At 46.0% G+C, this 20,000-nt stretch overlaps 1 protein-coding gene and 1 long non-coding RNA gene across 3 annotated transcripts in view; both read right to left on the minus strand.

Annotated features, from left to right (window-relative positions):
* Positions 1–2,772: 2,772 nt before the first annotated feature.
* LOC137613750 (uncharacterized) lies at positions 2,773–4,154 on the minus strand. The gene is made up of 3 exons (XR_011038980.1): positions 3,334–4,154; positions 3,159–3,237; positions 2,773–3,081 (listed from the first exon to the last, which is right to left on the minus strand). It is a non-coding gene; the product is annotated as an uncharacterized lncRNA (long non-coding RNA).
* Positions 4,155–10,152: 5,998 nt separating this feature from the next.
* Positions 10,153–20,000, minus strand: part of flvcr1 (FLVCR choline and heme transporter 1) — a 13,787-nt gene continuing 3,939 nt past the window's right edge. The window contains exons 3-10 of one of the 2 annotated variants that reach the window (XM_068342849.1): positions 18,723–18,863; positions 17,858–17,925; positions 16,382–16,485; positions 16,159–16,269; positions 14,121–14,226; positions 12,708–12,819; positions 12,558–12,625; positions 10,153–11,860 (exon numbers count right to left, since the gene is read on the minus strand). In XM_068342849.1, coding sequence (XP_068198950.1) covers positions 11,834–11,860; positions 12,558–12,625; positions 12,708–12,819; positions 14,121–14,226; positions 16,159–16,269; positions 16,382–16,485; positions 17,858–17,925; positions 18,723–18,863 — 737 coding nt within the window. In that variant the 3' untranslated portion in view covers positions 10,153–11,833. Of the gene's footprint in view, positions 11,861–12,557; positions 12,626–12,707; positions 12,820–13,014; positions 13,179–14,120; positions 14,227–16,158; positions 16,270–16,381; positions 16,486–17,857; positions 17,926–18,722; positions 18,864–20,000 lie in introns of those variants that run through there. The other variant, XR_011038957.1, reaches the window with a different exon arrangement.

A 20,000-nucleotide genomic window follows, 5' to 3' on the forward strand; every position in this document is an offset into this window, starting at 1 on the left:
AGAAACAATCATAAATGGACAGTCAATCTCGCCCTTGCCGTCTCTGTTCTCTCTCAGGCCTTTGTGTGGTGGATTATTGGCTATCGGTGACCTCTGTCTGCTTCATCGGCTGGTGGTCTCTACTGGATGGATCAGCGTCTGGATGGATTGCTTCTACCGTCCTGGGAGACGGGTCCCTCCTCTGTAGTCTTCCTGAGGTTTTTCCCATTCATTTTTTTTCTTGTTAAAAGGGTTTTTTGAAGAGAGTTGTTCCTTATCCGATGTGAGAGTCGTACTACACGCAGTACACAAAGGTCAGAGGGATATTGTCCATGTGCAGATCGTAAAGCCCCGAGACATTTTATGTGAATCTGGGCTATATAAGAAATAAACTTGAAAACCTAGTTAGTTTAGACCCTACTTTTTGTTCTAAACCTCAAGGGTTAATTAGTTCAAAACCCAGTTACTTAAAAACCAATTTACTTTAAAACCTAGTTTGGACATTAAAAAGGTCTTGAAGTATCCCACATCATGAGGTGTAATCACTAAAACCTTCCGCTTACTTTCAACAACTTGAAAAGCATGAAGAGTCTCGACAAAGGGCGTCTCCATGTCAGAAACCAAAAGATAAAGGTCATTTCTCAGAAAATACAGCCAAAATTAGTTCAATAAACTTTTATTTGTATAGCGCTTTATCACATCAACATTTCAAAGCGCTTTAACAGACAAACCCAACAAGACCCACCAGAGCAAGCAGAAGCAACAGCGGCGGGGAAAAACTCCCTCATGGAGGAAGAAACTCCGGGCAGGACCCAGGCTCTGGAGGACGGTCATCCGCCTTGACCGGTTGGGTGGGAAAGGAAATAGAGTGGGGATAGAGAAGGGCAAGAAAAGGAGATTGACTGCAATTCCATCTGTCCTATCTGCCACTCTTAGTTGAGCTCCAGCTGCTGAAGGGGGGGGGGGGGTCAGGCCTTTGGATTTCCTGTCTTCCATGCGTGTTCCCCACCTGTGGAGCAGAAGTACAGACAGCGGCAGTATCTTGCAATCGTTTAAAAAAAAATATTTTGCCACACTACAATCAATGCAACAAATAAAGTGCTGAATAACTATGTGCATCATGGGATGACATACAAGCACTGCATGTATGCAGAGTTTAGCTCCTCTTCATAAACTGGTTCATACTTGTTCTTTGGTTTTACATGATCTCTTCCCTGGTAACTGGTTCTTGAATGGAATATTACCCTCCTTTTAAAAATACATTTTTCTACACAATTTCAAATAGTCTCAGACCATATTTTCCTTGATGAGATAAAACGTACATCTAGCACTAAATAGCACTAAAGAGGAAGGAACAGGAAGGCAATTGATCTGGAAGACATCCCTGGAGGTATGGAACCTTCTCTGAGAGGTGACTGGAGTTTTTGACCAGGTTGTTCAACAGAGTTCTAGCGGCTGAGAAGATGCCTGAGAAATGGAGGAAGTGTGCTGGTTCCCATTTTTAGGAACAAAGGTGACGTGATGAGTTGTAGAAACACTAGAGGGATAGAGTTGATGAGTCACACAATGAAGTTCTTGGAACAAATGGTACAGGGTAGAGTTAGGACAGATGGGAGTATTTACGAGCAACAACATGGTTTCATTCCCAGGAAAAGGACCACAGATGCATTATTTGCCTTGAGAATGTTAATGAGGTACAGAGAAGGTCAGATGGAGCTCCATGGTGTCTTTGTACATCTAGAGAAAGTTTGACAGAGAGGAAGTGTGGGACTGCATGAGGAGGTCTGGACTGGCATAGAAGTCCTTTAGAACAGTACAGGACATGAACGAGGGCAGCAGAACAGGTGAGGTGTGCTGCAGGTGTGAGGGAGGGGTTCGAGGTAGAGGTGGGACTGATCACGAATCAGATCTAAGCCCCTTCCTGTTTGCAGTGGAGGTAATAGACTGACATATGAAGTTAGACTGGATTCCACATGGACCATGATGTTCACAGATGACACTGATCTGCACAGAGCTGGTGGAGGAACGTTTAGAAAGGTGGTGGCATGCGATGGAGAGGAAAACAGCACCTGTGCATTAATGAGTGGAGAAGGAAGAATGTTCCTCCACCTGATCCCTGCTTTCACAATGTCATCTGTGAACATGATGGTCCATGAGGTAATCCAGTCCAACTCCATCAGTCAGCCCATCATCACCACTGCAAACAGGAAGGGGCTCAGATCTGATCCCTGATCAGTCCCAGCTCTACGTTGAACTCCCTCACACCTGCAGCACACCTCACCTGTTCAGCTGAACTCGTTCATGTCCTGTACTGTTCTAACGGACCTCTGCCACTCCAGACTTCATGCAGGACCCCAGTTCCTCTCTGGGTACCCTGTCATTCTTTCTCTAGATCTACAGACACCATGGAGCTCCTCCTGACCTTCTCTCTACTTCATAAACATCCTCAAGGAAAAGAATGCATCTGTGGTTCTTTTCCTGGAAATTAAACCAAAGTCACCTGTAAATACTCACATCTGTCCTAACTACCTTCTACCACTCGTTACCCACAACTTCATCGTGGGATTCATCAAATGTATCCCTCCATAGTTCCCACAACTCAGCAGATGACCCTTGTTCCTAAAAATGGGAACCAGCACACTCTTCCTCCATTCCTCAGGCATCTTCTCAGCCGCTAAAATCCTTTTGAACAACCTGGTCAAAAACTCCACAGCCACCCAAGAGAAGGTTCCGTACCTCCAGGAATGCCATCCAGACCAACTGCCCTCCTGTTCCTTACTCTTTAGTGCCATTCTACCTTCACACTTGCTGATCACCGCTACTTCCTGGTCCACCACACTTGCATCTTCCACCCTCTTTTCTGATTTTCCTCATCTCCTCAGAGTATTCCTTCCATCTACCCAGGACACTGGCACTAGTTGCCACATTTCCATCTCTATCCATCACCCTAACCTGCTGCACGTCCTGCCCATCTCCATCCCTCTGTCCGGCCAACCTGTAGAGACCTTTCAGGTAAGACTCACCATATATCCAGGAGTCATGGACCGACCCAACCTACATTGCCTCCACTTCAGAAATGTGGATTTCAGCACCACACATGATCTTGACAGGGCAGAGAATGATAGATGTTAGTTTAGCTATGACTCAGTCTAACATCTTAACAGTCACTCTACATGTACCTGTACGTTTGGGTTGATGGATTTATAGGATGGAGCCTCGATGGGGTGCCATCCATGCAGCCAGTTATGTCGGGAAATCCTAAAGAAAAATTAAACTGAGGTACTGAAGTCTGAGGTGGCAGCACAATGTCAGATATAATTTTAAGTTAATTTAACAGATCTCCACATGACTCACCTGTAATCCTGTGGAACTCCTCCTTGATGGCTCAGACGGGTTTCTGTCCAGGGAAATTGACGACCGCGGTAAAAGCCGTTTTGACGTTGAGTCGCACTCTGATGACCGCTCTGATACAGGAGTCTTACTCAGGTGCATCTCCCACATCATACAAAGACAACTTTATATAATGTGGGAGATCCCAATACCTGTTGGGACGCGAGAGCATGATCGGTTGTTTTTTAGGCTACAAATGTGAGGACATATTAGGCCATGGATGTATGTGATGGATTCGGACATGAAACACCGAATACTGCTCGTCACCTCAATCACCTCATCGTCATCATTGTTAGCAGTATCAGCATCATCTTCATCAGCATCTTAATTATTGATACCCTAATCGGCATCCTCATCACCATAATCATTGTTAGGATCATCTTTAAGGCATTCAATTTCATCAGCATTATCAATAGCACATCATCATCACCACAATCAGAGGGAGGGACACACACTTTAGGGTTTTTCTATGAACACAAACCCTCTTGGTTCTTTGGTTTCGGTCTAGAGGTGCGTCTCCAGTGATGAAACAAGTTGTAGTACCAACAAAGTTAACTGAACAACGATCAGTTTGCCGTATGTGTCCCTTCACACGATGTGGTAGACAAGGAACAAAGTGTGTATTATCCATGTTTGTGTCAGCAGATGGGCTTTGTGGTCGTTTCCATTTGTTTAATGATAACTCCCAACAACTCCCCCTGTTGAGCTGGCCCAATCGGGTCACCTCACAAAACTTGTGTGGTGATCCAAATGAACATGGCTCTGGCCCCTAAAGGGATTTCACATAAAATCCGTCTCCCAGACAGTGGAGTGTGGATGTAGCATTGTGTTTAGAGCTGGAACCAATGGAAGCTAACCTTCCCATGAGCCCTAGGGGTTAGGGTTCTAACCCTAACACTAGGGACCTGTAGGCATGCCATTAGTACCACAAGCAGTACAGGGGGAGGCCGAGTGACGGTCGCGCCGCAAATTTGGTTGTAGGGGGGACACCGCCTCGTTCAAGGGCTCCTCGGCAGTGACCGGGAGGTGAGCAGACACCTCCCACTCAATCTGGCTGGTGGGAGCAGGACTCGAACCGCCAATGTCTGACCGCAAGGCGTCTGCTCTACAACGGAGACACTACTGCCCCAAAAGAGAAGCTCCATGGTGTCTTTGTAGATCTAGAGAAAGTCTATGACAGAGAGGAAGTGTGGGACTACATGAGGAGGTCTGGACTGGCAGAGAAGTCCGTTAGAACAGTACAGGACATGAACGAGGGCAGCAGAACAGGTGAGGTATGCTGCAGGTGTGACAGGAGTTCGAGGTAGAGGTGGGACTGATCACGAATCAGATCTGAGCCCCTTCCTGTTTGCAGTGGAGGTAATAGGCTGACATGAAGTCAGACTGGATTCCCCATGGACCATGATGTTCACAGATGACACTGATCTGCACGGAGCAGGTGGAGGAACATTTAGAAAGGTGGTGGCATGCGATGGAGAGGAAAACAGCACCTGTGCATTAATGAGTGGAGAAGGAAGAATGTTCCTCCACCTGATCCCTGCTTTCACAATGTCATCTGTGAACATGATGGTCCATGAGGTAATCCAGTCCAACTCCATCAGTCAGCCCATCATCACCACTGCAAACAGGAAGGGGCTCAGATCTGATCCCTGATCAGTCCCAGCTCTACGTTGAACTCCCTCACACCTGCAGCACACCTCACCTGTTCAGCTGAACTCGTTCATGTCCTGTACTGTTTTAACGGACCTCTGCCACTCCAGACTTCATGCAGGACCCCAGTTCCTCTCTGGGTACCCGGTCAATCTTTCTCTAGATCCACAGACACCATGGAACTCCTCCTGACCTTCTCTGTACTTCATTAACATCCTCAAGGAAAAGAATGCATCTGTGGTTCTTTTCCTGGAAATTAAACCAAAGTCGCCTGTAAATACTCACATCTGTCCTAACTACCTTCTACCACTCGTTACCCACAACTTCATCGTGGGATTCATCAAATTTATTACACCATCGTTCCGACAACTCAGCAGATGACCCTTGTTCCTAAAAATGCATGTCCTTCCCATCTCCATCCCTCTGTCCGACCAACCTGTAGAGACCTTTCAGGAAAGACTCACCGTATATCCAGGAGCCGTGGACCGACCCAACCTACATTGCCTCCACTTCAGAAATGTGGATTTCAGCACCACACATGATCTTGACAGGGTAGAGAATGACACATGTTAGTTTAGCTATGACTCAGTCTAACATCTTAACAGTCAATCTACATGTACCTGTACGTTTGGGTTGATGGATTTATAGGATGGAGCCTCGATGGGGTGCCATCCATGCAGCCAGTTATGTCGGGAAATCCTAAAGAAAAATTAAACTGAGGTACTGAAGTCTGAGGTGGCAGCACAATGTCAGATATAATTTTAAGTTAATTTAACAGATCTCCACATGACTCACCTGTAATCCTGTGGAACTCCTCCTTGATGGCTCAGACGGGTTTCTGTCCAGGGAAATTGACGACCGCAGTAAAAGCCGTTTCGACGTTGAGTCGCACTCTGATGACCGCTCTGATACAGGAGTCTTACTCAGGTGCATCTCCCACATCATACAAAGACAACTTTATATAATGTGGGAGATCCCAATACCTGTTGGGACGCGAGAGCATGACCGGTTGTTTTTTAGGCTACAAATGTGAGGACATATTAGGCCATGGATGTATGTGATGGATTCGGACATGAAACACCGAATACTGTTCATCACCTCAATCACCTCACCGTCATCATTGTTAGCAGCATCAGCATCATGTTCATCAGCATCTTAATTATTGATACCCTAATCGGCATCCTCATCACCATAATCATTGTTAGGATCATCTTTGAGGCATTGAATTTCTTCAGCATTATCAATAGCACATCATCATCATCACAATCAGAAAAACCCTAAAGTGTGTGTGTGTGTGTGTGTGTTAGGGTTCTGCTTCACAATGATAGGAAGAGCCGACATCGAAGGATCAGTCATGGTGTGTGTGTGTGTGTGTGTGTCCCTCCCTCTATGAACACAAACCCTCTTGGTTCTTTGGTCTCAGTCTAGAGGTGCGTCTCCAGTGATGAAACAAGTTGTAGTACCAACAAAGTTAACTGAACAACGATCAGTTTGCCGTATGTGTCCCTTCACACGATGTGGTAGACAAGGAACAAAGTGTGTATTATCCATGTTTGTGTCAGCAGATGGGCTTTGTGGTCGTTTCCATTTGTTTAATGATAACTCCCAACAACTCCCCCTGTTGAGCTGGCCCAATCGGGTCACCTCACAAAACTTGTGTGGTGATCCAAATGAACATGGCTCTGGCCCCTAAAGGGATTTCACATAAAATCCATCTCCCAGACAGTGGAGTGTGGATGTAGCACTGAGTTTAGAGCTGGAACCAATGGAAGCTAACCTTCCCATGAGCCCTAGGGGTTAGGGCTCCAACCCTAACACTAGGGACCTGTAGGCATGCCATAGTACCACAAGCAGTACTGGGGGAGGCCGAGTGAAGGTCGCGCCGCAAATTTGGTTGTAGGGGGGACACCGCCTCGTTCAAGGGCTCCTCGGCAGTGACCGGGAGGTGAGCAGACACCTCCCACTCTGAAACTGGCTGGTGGGAGCGGGACTCAAACCGCCAATGTCTGACCGCAAGGCGTCTGCTCTACAACGGAGACACTACTGCCCCAAAAGAGAAGCTCCATGGTGTCTTTGTAGATCTAGAGAAAGTTTATGACAGAGAGGAATTGTGGGACTGCATGAGTAGGTCTGGACTGGCAGAGAAGTCCGTTAGAACAGTACAGGACATGAACGAGGGCAGCAGAACAGGTGAGGTGTGCTGCAGGTGTGAGGGAGGGGTTCGAGGTAGAGGTGGGACTGATCACGAATCAGATCTGAGCCCCTTCCTGTTTGCAGTGGAGGTAATAGGCTGACATGAAGTTAGACTGGATTCCCCATGGACCATGATGTTCACAGATGACACTGATCTGCACAGAGCTGGTGGAGGAACATTTAGAAAGGTGGTGGCATGCGATGGAGAGGAAAACAGCACCTGTGCATTAATGAGTGGAGTGGAGAAGGAAGAATGTTCCTCCACCTGATCCCTGCTTTCACAATGTCATCTGTGAACATGATGGTCCATGAGGTAATCCAGTCCAACTCCATCAGTCAGCCCATCATCACCACTGCAAACAGGAAGGGGCTCAGATCTGATCCCTGATCAGTCCCAGCTCTATGTTGAACTCCCTCACACCTGCAGCACACCTCACCTGTTCAGCTGAACTCGTTCATGTCCTGTACTGTTCTAACGGACCTCTGCCACTCCAGACTTCATGCAGGACCCCAGTTCCTCTCTGGGTACCCTGTCAATCTTTCTCTAGATCCACAGACACCATGGAGCTCCTCCTGACCTTCTCTCTACTTCATTAACATCAAGACAAATAACGCATCTGTGGTTCTTCTCCTGAAAATTAAACCAAAGTCCCTCGTAATTATAACACCCTCAATGTCAAGTTTCCCCCTCATCACTTGATCTGACACTTTCCACCTACACGACCCTCTTAGCTAACCCTTATTTTAAAGTGACCCCTACTCAGTTTCTCTTCCCATTAACACCACAGTAAATCTGAATCCTGTTCTTCAGATTCTAGACCTACTGCCTTTCCACCTGCTCTCCTTCACACAGTGATGCTGGTTAGTTCTAAACCTGGTTCCTTTAAAATCCATAGTTAGCTGGGTTCAAAAACTAGTCATTTTAAAACCTAGTCCACAACCTAGTTTTTCAGACTTAGAGTCTTCATAATTAAGATAGTGTAAACAAAAAAATGTATTCCTATTCTTTGACGACTGATTTTTCATTAAAATGTTTATCTAAACTTAACATGTTTTTAATTGGATTGATAATTTTTATGATCCTTTTTGTAACTAAACAATTTCACTTTGAGATTCTGATTCATCGGTGCACTCTTCCCGAACTAACCAGCCCCTACCCCCAACCTCTAACAATAATTAAATAGACAAAACTAAGATTCACAACTTTAGACCAATAAAACTCTAGATCAGGTGAAACCAACAGTTCATTAGCTGTAGTACTCATTTTAACCACTCGAGAGAGACAAAGGACCATCGAGCCAAACCTGAGCTCCAGTCAGCAAAGACCAAATGACAAAAAAAGATGTTTCATGAACACCTGAAGGAAAACTAAATGTTCACATAAAACTATAGAAAGTTGAAATGGTGCTCAAATTGCACAATGACCCACTTGTTACACATTTATGCAAGTAAATGCTTTTTAGTTCTTGTCATTTCATGGTTAAAATAGTCTTTGTCAACCTTTACACGTTCACTGTGGACACCAAAGACTTTCATTGTGAGGTACATAGTGCCGTGCACTTATACTGTGATGCTTTGTGGGCGGAGTGATACGGGACAGTGTGATGAGACCGGACACCGGCATGGCTGAGAGTAACGTGTGTGAATGACTGAATAAAGTGTCGCTCCTGAGGCCAACGATGAGTCTACGAGCATCTGTCATCTAAGGCAAGTTATGTGGTCACCAACAACACATTGTACAGGTAAACTGGTTTCTTTACACAACACACACTTTACATCTTGAATCTTTTTAGATTAACTGTTAAACTATTCTGGTGTGTTTTCTTAACACTAATCTATCAGTCAGTTCACTTCAATGCAGTCACGTCAGGTGACGTCACATTTAACACGACTTGGTATTATAATCAATAACCAGCAGCAGTATCAATAACCAGCAGCAGTATCAATAACCAGCAGCATTATCATCAATAACCAGCAGCATTATCATCAATAACCAGCAGCAGTATCATCAATAACCAGCAGCATTATCATCAATAACCAGCAGCATCATCATCAATAATCATCATCAGGGTGAAGGCCTCATGCGGTGGGCGGAGCTTCCCTTGTGGAACCAGGTGTCTCTGGATGATGACGCGTCTCATCGCTGTGACTCCAGCCGTTTAGATTTTTGCTCTTTCAGGTTTTTAATTAAAGTGACGTCATTGAAATCAAAGCTGGTCTGATTTTAAGTTTCAAACAAATAATTTCACACCGGAGCGTGCTCACGTTTCAGTCCGACCAACAACCGGTGTCTGCAGGCCTACGTCACCCCAGGTCCAGCTCGGTACCGGACCTGAGGGCCCAGTAAGTTAACGTGAGCACCGCCACACAGCTGGTGGCCACTGGTTCCGCCCCCCCATGAGCCAACACCCCCATCAGGAGGGACTCACCTGCTGCTGGAGGCTCCTCCGAGAGGAAGCCGCTCAGGGGCTTCCTCTGGCCGCCCCGGACCGGGACTGTGGGGGTGACGTCATGCAGCTCCATCAGCCAGCTTTACACACACCTGCTGGTGTAGCCGGTCTGGCCCAACTTGTCCTTTAAGGTCTCTGCGTTGTGTAATAAGGACCCTGGACGTGATGGTTTGAGCCCAGCTGGCGTATTTATTCTGCACAAATGAAGAGACACGGTCACAAATTGCGCACACAAAGCGGGACAGAGCGCAGCAACCTGCAGCACAGGAAATGTCATCAAAACAATTGCCGCGGTTGTCCTGAATTTTCCCGCGAAATACACATTCTCTAAACATTGACCAAACACTTCACTCGGGACAAAAACTCGATAGTATCAAAACCAATTCTTACTTTCTAACACTTTATCTTCATTCGTATAACTTTTTATACCACATGCAACGCGGGAGCACTTCACAAACTCACCTTCCTCCATCGCCACAACGGGGCTGAGGAAAGGCACAGCCGCGGGTTAACGCCAGCTTTACGCACAGCTGCTGGCTAACGCCGGGTCGCTGCTGCTTCAATCTTAACTCGTCCTGAAGCGAAGCTTCCAGAGCCGTGGAGGAGAAACCCGCGTTAACGCTGACCTGAAGGCGCTGGACCGAACTCTGCGCGCCAACTGACATCACCTGTGTTGGAGACGCCAAATCTGACATAAAGCCATCCCATCAGCCAATCCACGCTGATCAATCAGCCAATCATCGTGGTCACGCGGCTCCTGCTGCAGCTGGTCATCATTAGTCTGATTTCCTTGAATCCACCGACGCAGCGCACATGCGCAGTAGAAGTTGTTCACGTCCAACATGAACTGTTTATTAGACAAGTTGTGTTTCTGATGATTCATTTTATTCTTGAACAATTACAACACTCTCACCTGAAAACGTGAATAAAACCCAAAGCTGAATATTTCAGAAGAATCACAGCGAACATGAAGGAGAACAGGAACCAGAACCAGAAACCAGATTTAATATTTAACACAAGTCCTCACACCAGTGATCCTGGACATGAGGGTCAGACCGGATGGATTAGATGGTGTGTGTGTGTGTGTGTGTGTGTGTGTGTGTGTGTGTGTGTGTGTGTGTGTGTGTGTGTGTGTGTGTGTGTGTGTGTGCGAGTGTGTGTGTGTGTGCGAGTGTGTGCGAGTGTGTGTGAGTGTGTGTGTGTGTGCGAGTGTGTGTGTGTGTGTGTGCGAGTGTGTGTGTGTGTGTGAGTGTGTGTGTGTGTGTGAGTGTGTGTGTGTGTGTGTGCGAGTGTGTGTGTGTGTGTGTGCGAGTGGGTGCGTGTGTGTGTGTGTGTGTGTGTGTGTGTATGTGTGTGCGAGTGGGTGTGTGTGTGTGTGTGTGTGTGCATGTGTGAGTGTGTGTGTGTGTGAGTGGGTGTGTGTGTAAGTGGGTGTGTGTGTGTGTACAGCTGCTGGATCAGAACACACATGTGTCAGTACAGTCAGTCTGACTGACATCACAGACTGTAAATATGCAGTGGCGTCATGACAACACTGTTCAGTGTCCTGCAGTGACCTCACAGGAATACAGTGAAGAACTGTCTCCATGTCAGCTCATCTGCTGCAGTTCTCACAGGACAGAGGTTCCAGATCTGCTCTCCGACATGGAGAACATTGTGGAGCTTTACACCTCAGAGGCTGAACCTCTAATCAATCACCTGTACTACTGATCAATCGATCAGCTGTTCTGCTCCTTCACATGACCAAAGTGGTGGCGCCACACTTCAGACAAAGGGTGGACCAGAGGCAGTGAAGCTTCTTCTGTATGTCACTGCAAACGTCTCCAGGAGACAGGAGCTCATCCTGCTCCTGAGGACCTTCATCCAGGCTAGAGGAGCTCCTGGTCTCCACCAGCTCTGTGGGTTCTGTCTGTCCTGGGCTCTCACACAACGGGTTCAGGGATGAAGAACCTGATTCTCAGGTGGCTCACATAGACATAGGTGGAGCTTCATGTGTCCAGAGCAGCAGACACGTTCAGAAGAGTCCACAGTCTGGAGGTGTCAGGGTTCAGGAGGAGGTCCAGCTGGCTGCTGGTCTTCTGTCAGGAGGACAGAGTCCATCAGTCAGTGGTTGGAGAAGATCAGTCAGACTTCCTGCAGGAGCAGCTCCTGCTGGAGCCAGAACAACCTGATCAGATGGAAACATCTTCTGGAGAAGCCTGTGGGGAGTCAGGAGGACAGGATCTCTTTAGAACCCAAAAGCCTGTGGGGAGTCAGGAGGACAGGATCTCTTTAGAACCCAAACACACATCAATCTGATTTCTATGGTGGAGACTCTGGACCTATCGTTGGTCTAGAATAGATTGACCTTCTGTGGATCTCCGACCACCTCCACATATTCTGTAGGTTGAACCAACACATCTGGATTATGATCCACATGATAATGAAGGGTTCCTGGTTCAAACAGGAAACTGCGTTCCAACATCAGGTTCTAACATCTGGTTCTAGTGACCAACAGACCTCCAACTGTCACACCTCCAGTTCATTCTGTCACTTCAACCTATCATGAAGGGTGGCTTTATTCACAAAACACTGATGTCATCAAACACAAACTGAAACAAAAAGCAATCTAGTTAAAAATGTTTAGAAAAATCACCAAAATCTGTTTTCAGCCACAAAAAGTCAAATGATTCCAGATGAATGAAGAGCAGACTGATCTGTGATGAAGATGGAACCTGTCTGAGGTGTGATGAAGGTCGTTCCACCAGTGAATCAGCAGGAACATGAACTTCAGATGGGACACATTTAAGGTGTGCTTGTGGTCGAGGTGGAACCAGAGGCTCCAGGACAGAAACAACCAGACTTCACTTGTGTGTGTGTGTGTGTGTGTGTGTGTGTGTGTGTGTGTGTGCTGACCTCCTGGAGATGGTTGCTATCTGCTCCAGTGTTCACATGATGTCTCCTCAGCTCTGATTTAATTAAGGCTGAAGCATAAAGACAAAATATTACGCAGATGAACATACACATACACACAAACACACACACACTCACACACACACACCCTACCAGTCAGCAGTATTCCCAGGAAGATCCAGACACACAGGAACAGGTTTCCAGCCAGTGGACTGTGGTCCGTAGTGAGTTTACCCTGAATCAGCGTGAAAATAATCCCAAAGATCTGTTCAGACACACACACACACACACACACACACACACACACACACACACACACACACACACACACACACACACACACACACACACACACACACACACACACACACACACAGGTGAGATGAAGGAGGTATTCAGAGCAGTATGAATTAGCATGTAGCTGTGGTAAATCCAAAGAGAATTAGTTGAATCTACAAACTGAACGTGTTCCAGATGAACGTTTGAAGGATCAATCGAGACGTGAAAACAGGAGAACATTTGGAAGTTTGGGTGAATTTTTCCAGGAAGGGGAGTGAGGAAGGGTAAGTTAAATATGTTGAATATCTCCACCAGTACGACCCAGACGTCCTGGTGTGTGCTGGACTTCAATGGATGAAACAGACAAAGAACCAAATGAGGAAAAAATAAAACCAGAAAAAGAAGTATGAAACTACAGTGATACCTCTGTACTCGACCGCCTCTATACTCGACCAAATCGGTGCTCGACCCAAAAATTCGAGTAGAAAATGTATCGGACCCCGAACAGATTTTCGGTGCTCGACTAGCCGAGTCGACCCAACGCGCTCCTCGGCCGCGCTCCTCGGCCAGCGGGTAAGCGTCAGTTCGAGTCAGACCGCCAGCGGAGTAAGACGTACGCAAATTACGTACGCAAAGACGTACGGAAATTATAGCAAAATATGAAAGTGGTGTACGAGTGTCCGACCTCGCGTCGCACTACGAAATGGCAAAGTCAACCATTTCCACTATGTTGAAGCAGAAGCAACTGACAATGGACAGGTTCCTTCTTAAAGAATAGAGGAAGGCTACTGCCCAGCCAGATTCACCTCCACGGAAGAGAGAGAGAAGGGAGGAAACCCCTGGAGGCGCGTTACCTAGCGTCATCATGGAAGGGATTCCCCTTCCATGATGACGCTAGTGCCATCAACCGCTCTCCAAAACGTAAAGTAAATTATACAAAATGCTTTATAATGCTTTATCTTTATCATGTACTGCTGGTGCACATTTACGTGTTCATTGTTGTTTAGATACACGTTCTTATAATATTTTAGGTATTTTTCTAAATGGTAAGAACGGATTAAAATACTTTCCATTATTTCTTATGGGAAAATTGGTTTCGGTGGTCGAACAAATCGGTGCTCAACCACCACCTCAGAACGGATTATGGTCGAGTACAGAGGTATCACTGTACATTGTGTGCTAACGCTAATGCTAACGCGCTTTCATGTCAGTCACACATCAGAAGGAACCTAGCGATGTTGGGTCTGGGGGGGACAGTGTGTGGACCCCCCAGTGTGACGGTGATACCTGAGCGAAAGCGTTGAGGAGTCCCGATGACGTTCCCTCAGACTCAGGGTAGGTGATCTCCACCGCAAACTCAAAGCCCAGAGGAAGGTACCCCGTCATGAAGAACCTGAGACACAGAGCGCCCCCTCTGGTCACCCAGAGCATCTACAATGTAGAACCTGAGATAGAGCGCCCCCTCTGGTCACCCGTCCACTCTGTTCACTAACATCTATGATGCAGAAGCAGCCTGACAGGAGACGTCATGAACCTCTGAACCCTGAACCAGATGAACTACCAGCTGGACCATAGGATCATAGGATTTCTTAGTTAGGCCCCTGCCTCCCACTCTCTCTCACAGGCCTTTGTGTGGTGGATCATCAGCAATCGGCTACCTCTGTCTGCTTCCATGGCTGGCGATAGCACAAGCTGTACAGTAGTCCTGTTTCACCATCCACTAGGGGAGGGCTGGTTCTGCCTCATTTGGTTCTGCTGTGGTTTTGGGGTTTTGCCAGAGTAACCTTGACTATAACTTTTTTGAGCTCAATGACTTAGGCACTGTCTGGTCTGTCCTCAGAGTGGTGGATCCTCAGCAATCGGTGACCTCTGTGTGTGCTTCATCGGCTGGTGGTGACTCGCTCTACTGGATGGATCGGCATGCCTTTGTTATACATTTATTGTTACTGTTATTGTTACTGTTATTATTATTGTGTTATTAATCTGTACATGCGGTATCTATTGCTTCGTCTGTCCACTCCTGGAAGAGGGGTCCCTCCTCTGCAGTCTTCCTGAGGTTTCTCCCATCCATTTTTTCCCCTGTTAAAAGGGTTTTGGGGGGAGTTGTTCCTTATCCGATGCGAGGGTCGCACTGCTTGCAGTGCACAAAGGTCAGAGGGATATCGTCCATGTGCAGATTATAAAGACCTTTGAGACATTGTTTGTGAATCTGGGCTATATAAAAATAAATAAACTTGAAACTTGAAACTTGACCAGCCTGATGGTCTCCCCTGAACGTATCCAGGGTTAGGGTTTAGGATTAGGTGTTATGTTTAGGATTAGGTGTTAGGGTTAGGATTAGGATTAGGGGTTAGGGTTTAGGATTAGGTTAGGATTAGGGTTTAGGGTTTTGTATTAGGGGTTAGGGTTAACATTCTAACCAAGTTTATTTGTCTAATGCTAATAGACATTTTAATGTGTAGCAGCTCTGATTGGACATTGAGCTCTTCTCTGATGCACCTGATGTGGTTCAGGCCCTGAGCAACAGGAAGTCCAACCTGTCCATGTTCAGCAGCTTCTGGTGATGCTGATGGTGTGTTCATGAACGTTCTGAGGTCACCAGCACACCAGACGCCTGAATGGTCACCTGAGCTTCTGACAGTTTGAAATGTGTGATCCCAACAAGCTCTAAATAGTGAGTTAGAAGTGAAGACACCAGCTGGACGCTCAGGAGAAGAGCAGGTTGTTAGAATAATGTATATAAATTATCTCATATTTATTCTTTTATTTTTCCTTTATTCTTTGTATTACATCCCATGACCATACAAATGTTTATATCTGTGTGTAAATGCCTTGCTATGTATTGAGTTCTTATTTTTAGGGAGACGGCAGCAGATATGGGATCACTAGGGTAATAGCAGAAGGTCCTTTGAGCAGGATGTGACCTCTGAATTGCTGATAAGGAATGTCCCTGGTTGTTGTCTTTTAAGGAGAGGGTGCCGTAAACAGAATGACTTTATTACTCTTTTATGGCATCATGCCACAGGTGTTTTTTTACTGTTGTTTCTCTGCCCCCATCCCCTGGAAAAATAATGTAAACAGGGAACACCCCAAGTGAATAAAGGAGAGGGTTCGGCAGAGACATTTAGAGAACTGGTTGGAGATCCGTAACTGAGCACATCTCTGTCCGTTCTCCTCGCGAGTAAAAAATATAAATTGTTGTCTTCTCCTTTTTGTGTGTGTTTTAAATGTTCTAGGTTGGTTGAACCTGACACAGGTACTTCAGACGTGGCCCTCAAAGCTAACATGCTCCTGGTGAAAGCATGAAGATGACGTGACCCCCTACCCGAGGACTCCAGCTGTGAAGAAGACCAGGTGAATGTTGTCCAGGTCCAGAGTGAAGGTGAAGACCAGCATGCCCAGAAACGACAGAGCGTAGATGATCAGAGTGGTCATCCTATCAGGTGGAGCAAAGAGTCCTTTATCGTGTGACCCAGTGACCGCATTATTGATTAGACATACATGATCAATACTTCAAAGACTGCTTTCAGTGCCAACCTGTCACCTACTTGTATGTCTTAGTATGGTCCAACCACAGCCCACAGAGGATGGAACCAACCATCCCAGCAACGACCAGGGTCAACCCAATCCTCCCAGCATTCAGCTCCTGGTTCTGAGGAAGAGGAAGAGGAAGAAAAAAAGAGGGAACAAGAAGGAGAGGAGGTCAGGAGTCTTCTTTGCTCCTTTCAAAGTGAACTGTGACCAAGCCGTCGCTTTCCAGTGCGTTAGTGGGTCACTAGTCAGTCACATGACCAGTTCCAGTGCGTTAGTGGATCACTAGTCACTCACATGACCAGTTCCAGTGCGTTAGTGGGAGTTACGTTTGATCAAAGGTGGATTTCCTGTCTAACTGAGGCCACAATCGAATAAACAGTCCAATAAAACACCAGAGGCTTCTTCTTCTCTCCATCCATTGGCCAGTTTGCCGTCACTGCCTTTACCTTCACCTGATTCAGAAAAAACAAAAGCAACAAAACAGCCAGCAGGTTGAAAAAACATGGACTCGTCTGTGAGGTCCAAACGCTGGTGTCGTGAACATTTCTGCGGGAATCCAGGTTTGGCTTGTTTGACTATATATTTTGAAATGTACATATTTCCTATAAAAACGAGATAAACGGTCCCGCTGAAGTGAGCGTCTGGCCTCCAGATGACAGGTTCACTCAGGCCTCAGGACGACCCCCCCACCTCGTCTGATCAGAGACCTTCTGACTCAGACCACTGAGTATCAGTCGTCACTGACATACACACCTGTGTGTCTGGTGTGACTGCATTGAGGTTCATGGCTGGGGGGGCACTGCCTTCATCAGAACATTTACAAACGAATGAACAAACAGTGAAGCTTATTCACCATTTATTTATCAACGGTGGGTGGGTTACGTTAAAGTCTCAGCAGAATTATTGACACATGCTAACTGTAACACACAGTAAGCACATAAGCACATAGGCACATTTTTTCAATCCATAAGCACATGGATTGAAAAAATGTTGCTTAGGCCCTAACCCTAACCCTAACCCTATCGGATCAGGACTGATTCTGGGCATCACTCTGCTCCCCAGCTGAGACAGGGTTAGGGTTAGGGTTACGGTTAGGGCAAATGGATTAGGGTTAGGGTTAGGATTAGGGCCAGTGGGTTAGGGTTAGGATTAGGGCCAGTGGGTTAGGGTAAGGGCCAGTGGGTTAGGGTTAGGGCCGGTAGGTTAGGGTTAGGGCCAGTGGGTTAGGGTTAGGGCCGGTAGGTTATGGTTAGGGGTTAGGGCCGGTGGGTTAGGGTTAGGGCCAGTGGGTTAGGATTATGGCCAGTGGGTTAGGGCTATAGCCAGTGGGTTAGGGTTAGGGCCGGTGGGTTAGGGTTAGGGCCGGTGGGTTAGGGTTAGGGCCAGTGGGTTAGGGTTAGGGCCAGTGGGTTAGGGTTAGGGCCAGTGGGTTAGGGTTAGGGCCGGTAGGTCAGGGTTAGGGCCGGTGGGTTAGGGTTAGGTTCTCTCACCTGATAGCAGCTCAGGATCATCTGGTTGAGGAGTGTGGAGACGGAGTAGAAGGATCCCGTCATGATGCCTGCAGACAGAGGAGAGGGTCATGCTAGGTTCACGGTCAGGGTTAGGGGCCACACCACTAGGGGAGGAAACTCATTCCTACTGACCAATGAGGGTACAGATTGTGGTTTGAACATGGAGCTATAGAACCTGATTGGATACAGTTAAACATGTGACCATCCTGCTCCTCTCTGAGTAGGAAGTGTATATCTGCTAGCTTCTGGGTTATCATTGGGGTTAGCATTGATAAGCACATCATTTACTACATTTTATGTCAACCTGATGAACGTGGGGAGAAAGTAGAGTCAGCACAATTTAAAAGATATTTACACAAAGGGCCCCCCCCACCCCAATGATACTGTAGGACCCTAAACAGTGAACATTAATGGAACACATCCACTTTGAACTCTGACACCACCTCTAACTGATGTTCTTGTGTTATTCCAGCAGTTCGCTCGTGTTCAGGACCTTCACCTGCTCTTCTCCTGAAGCTATTATCAAGTCTCTGATATTTAATGACTTTCTCAGAGTTGAGATGCAATAAGCTGAACTCCTGACATTCTATAGGAGAGTTCTACTGTCTATGTCATCTGTAGTTCCACTGTTGGCATTCATGTCACAGTCAGGTCTAACAGTATCTCCTCAGAGTTTTATTTATTTTTTATTTATTTTTATATAGCCCAGATTCACAAACAATGTCTCAAAGGGCTTTACAATCTGCACATGGACGATATCCCTCTGACCTTTGTGCACTGCAAGCAGTGCGACCCTCGCATCGGATAAGGAACAACTCCCCCCACAGATATGTTTGTGAATCACCATAGCTGACGAGGAGGAGGACGAAGGGTTTGTTAGTCATCAGGTTATAGATGGAGCGCCTGTACGAGTAGTCGTCAGGGAGACGGTCTGGAAGGACAGCCTGGGCTTGGCTGGGCGGGACGGGAGGAGAGTCCTTGATGACTGGAGAGAATCAGACGGTGGGGGATTAGACCACAAATCTACACACCTCAGCTATACCAATCAATCAATCAGCTTTTATTTGTATGTGTATGTGTTTATACATATATATGTACTGAAGAAGTCTCTTGGATGAGACGCAAAACGTCTTCAAGAACTTTCTTAACGTCCAGTGGATTGACTTAAACAGCTTTTGGATATTTATGTATAAACACACACACACGCACACACACATACATACAAGCACACATATATACAGTATATATATATATATATATATACACACACACACATACATACACATATATATATACATATGTGTGTGTATACATATATACACACACATATATATATATATATATATATTAGGGCTGTCACTTTAACGCGTTAATTAGATTAATTAATTACGCTGCACATTAACGTTCTATAAAAATTAACGTAATTAATCGTGAGTGGTAAGTCAATGCCCAAGCATTTTAAATGTGTCCCATTGAGGGACCCGTAGGCTGCAGTGACGTCACGTCCTACCTGCCCCACTAGTCAAAAGCAGGAAGACAGACAACAGAGATGGACGCGACACAGGAGAGCGAGGCAAGACCACTGGGACCTTTGGGAGGAAAGTTTATTTCTAAAAAGAACAAAGATGGACTATCAACAAAAACGCAGTGATTCTGCCCCGTAGACCCTCTGTCAGTCTGCCCCAGGGCAGATGTGGCTACACACGTAGTTACCACCAGCAGGTATGAAGGAGGAGTGGATGAATAATGAATCTGATGGAAAGAGTCTTTGAGGGTCCAGAAAAGCGTTTTATAAATCTAATCCATTATTATTATTGTTGTTGTTATTATTGTTATTATTATTGTTGTTGTTATTATTATTGTTGTTGTTATTATTATTATTGTTATTATTGTTGTTGTTGTTGTTATTATTGTTATTATTGTTGTTATTATTATTATTATTATTTATTGTTATTATTATTATTATTATTTGTACCTTTTGTTAAAGAGAATCTTCACATCACTGAAGCAGCTCCAGACTAACGTATCATTTAAATGTAAAATATGTGAAGGACAGAGTTGAACGTTATCTCACCCTTTAAAGGAAAAGCCTGTTGACATCTTACTATTTAGTTTCCTTATT

Source organism: Antennarius striatus, chromosome 19 (genome assembly GCF_040054535.1).
Source record: "Antennarius striatus isolate MH-2024 chromosome 19, ASM4005453v1, whole genome shotgun sequence".
NCBI lineage: Eukaryota > Metazoa > Chordata > Actinopteri > Lophiiformes > Antennariidae > Antennarius > Antennarius striatus.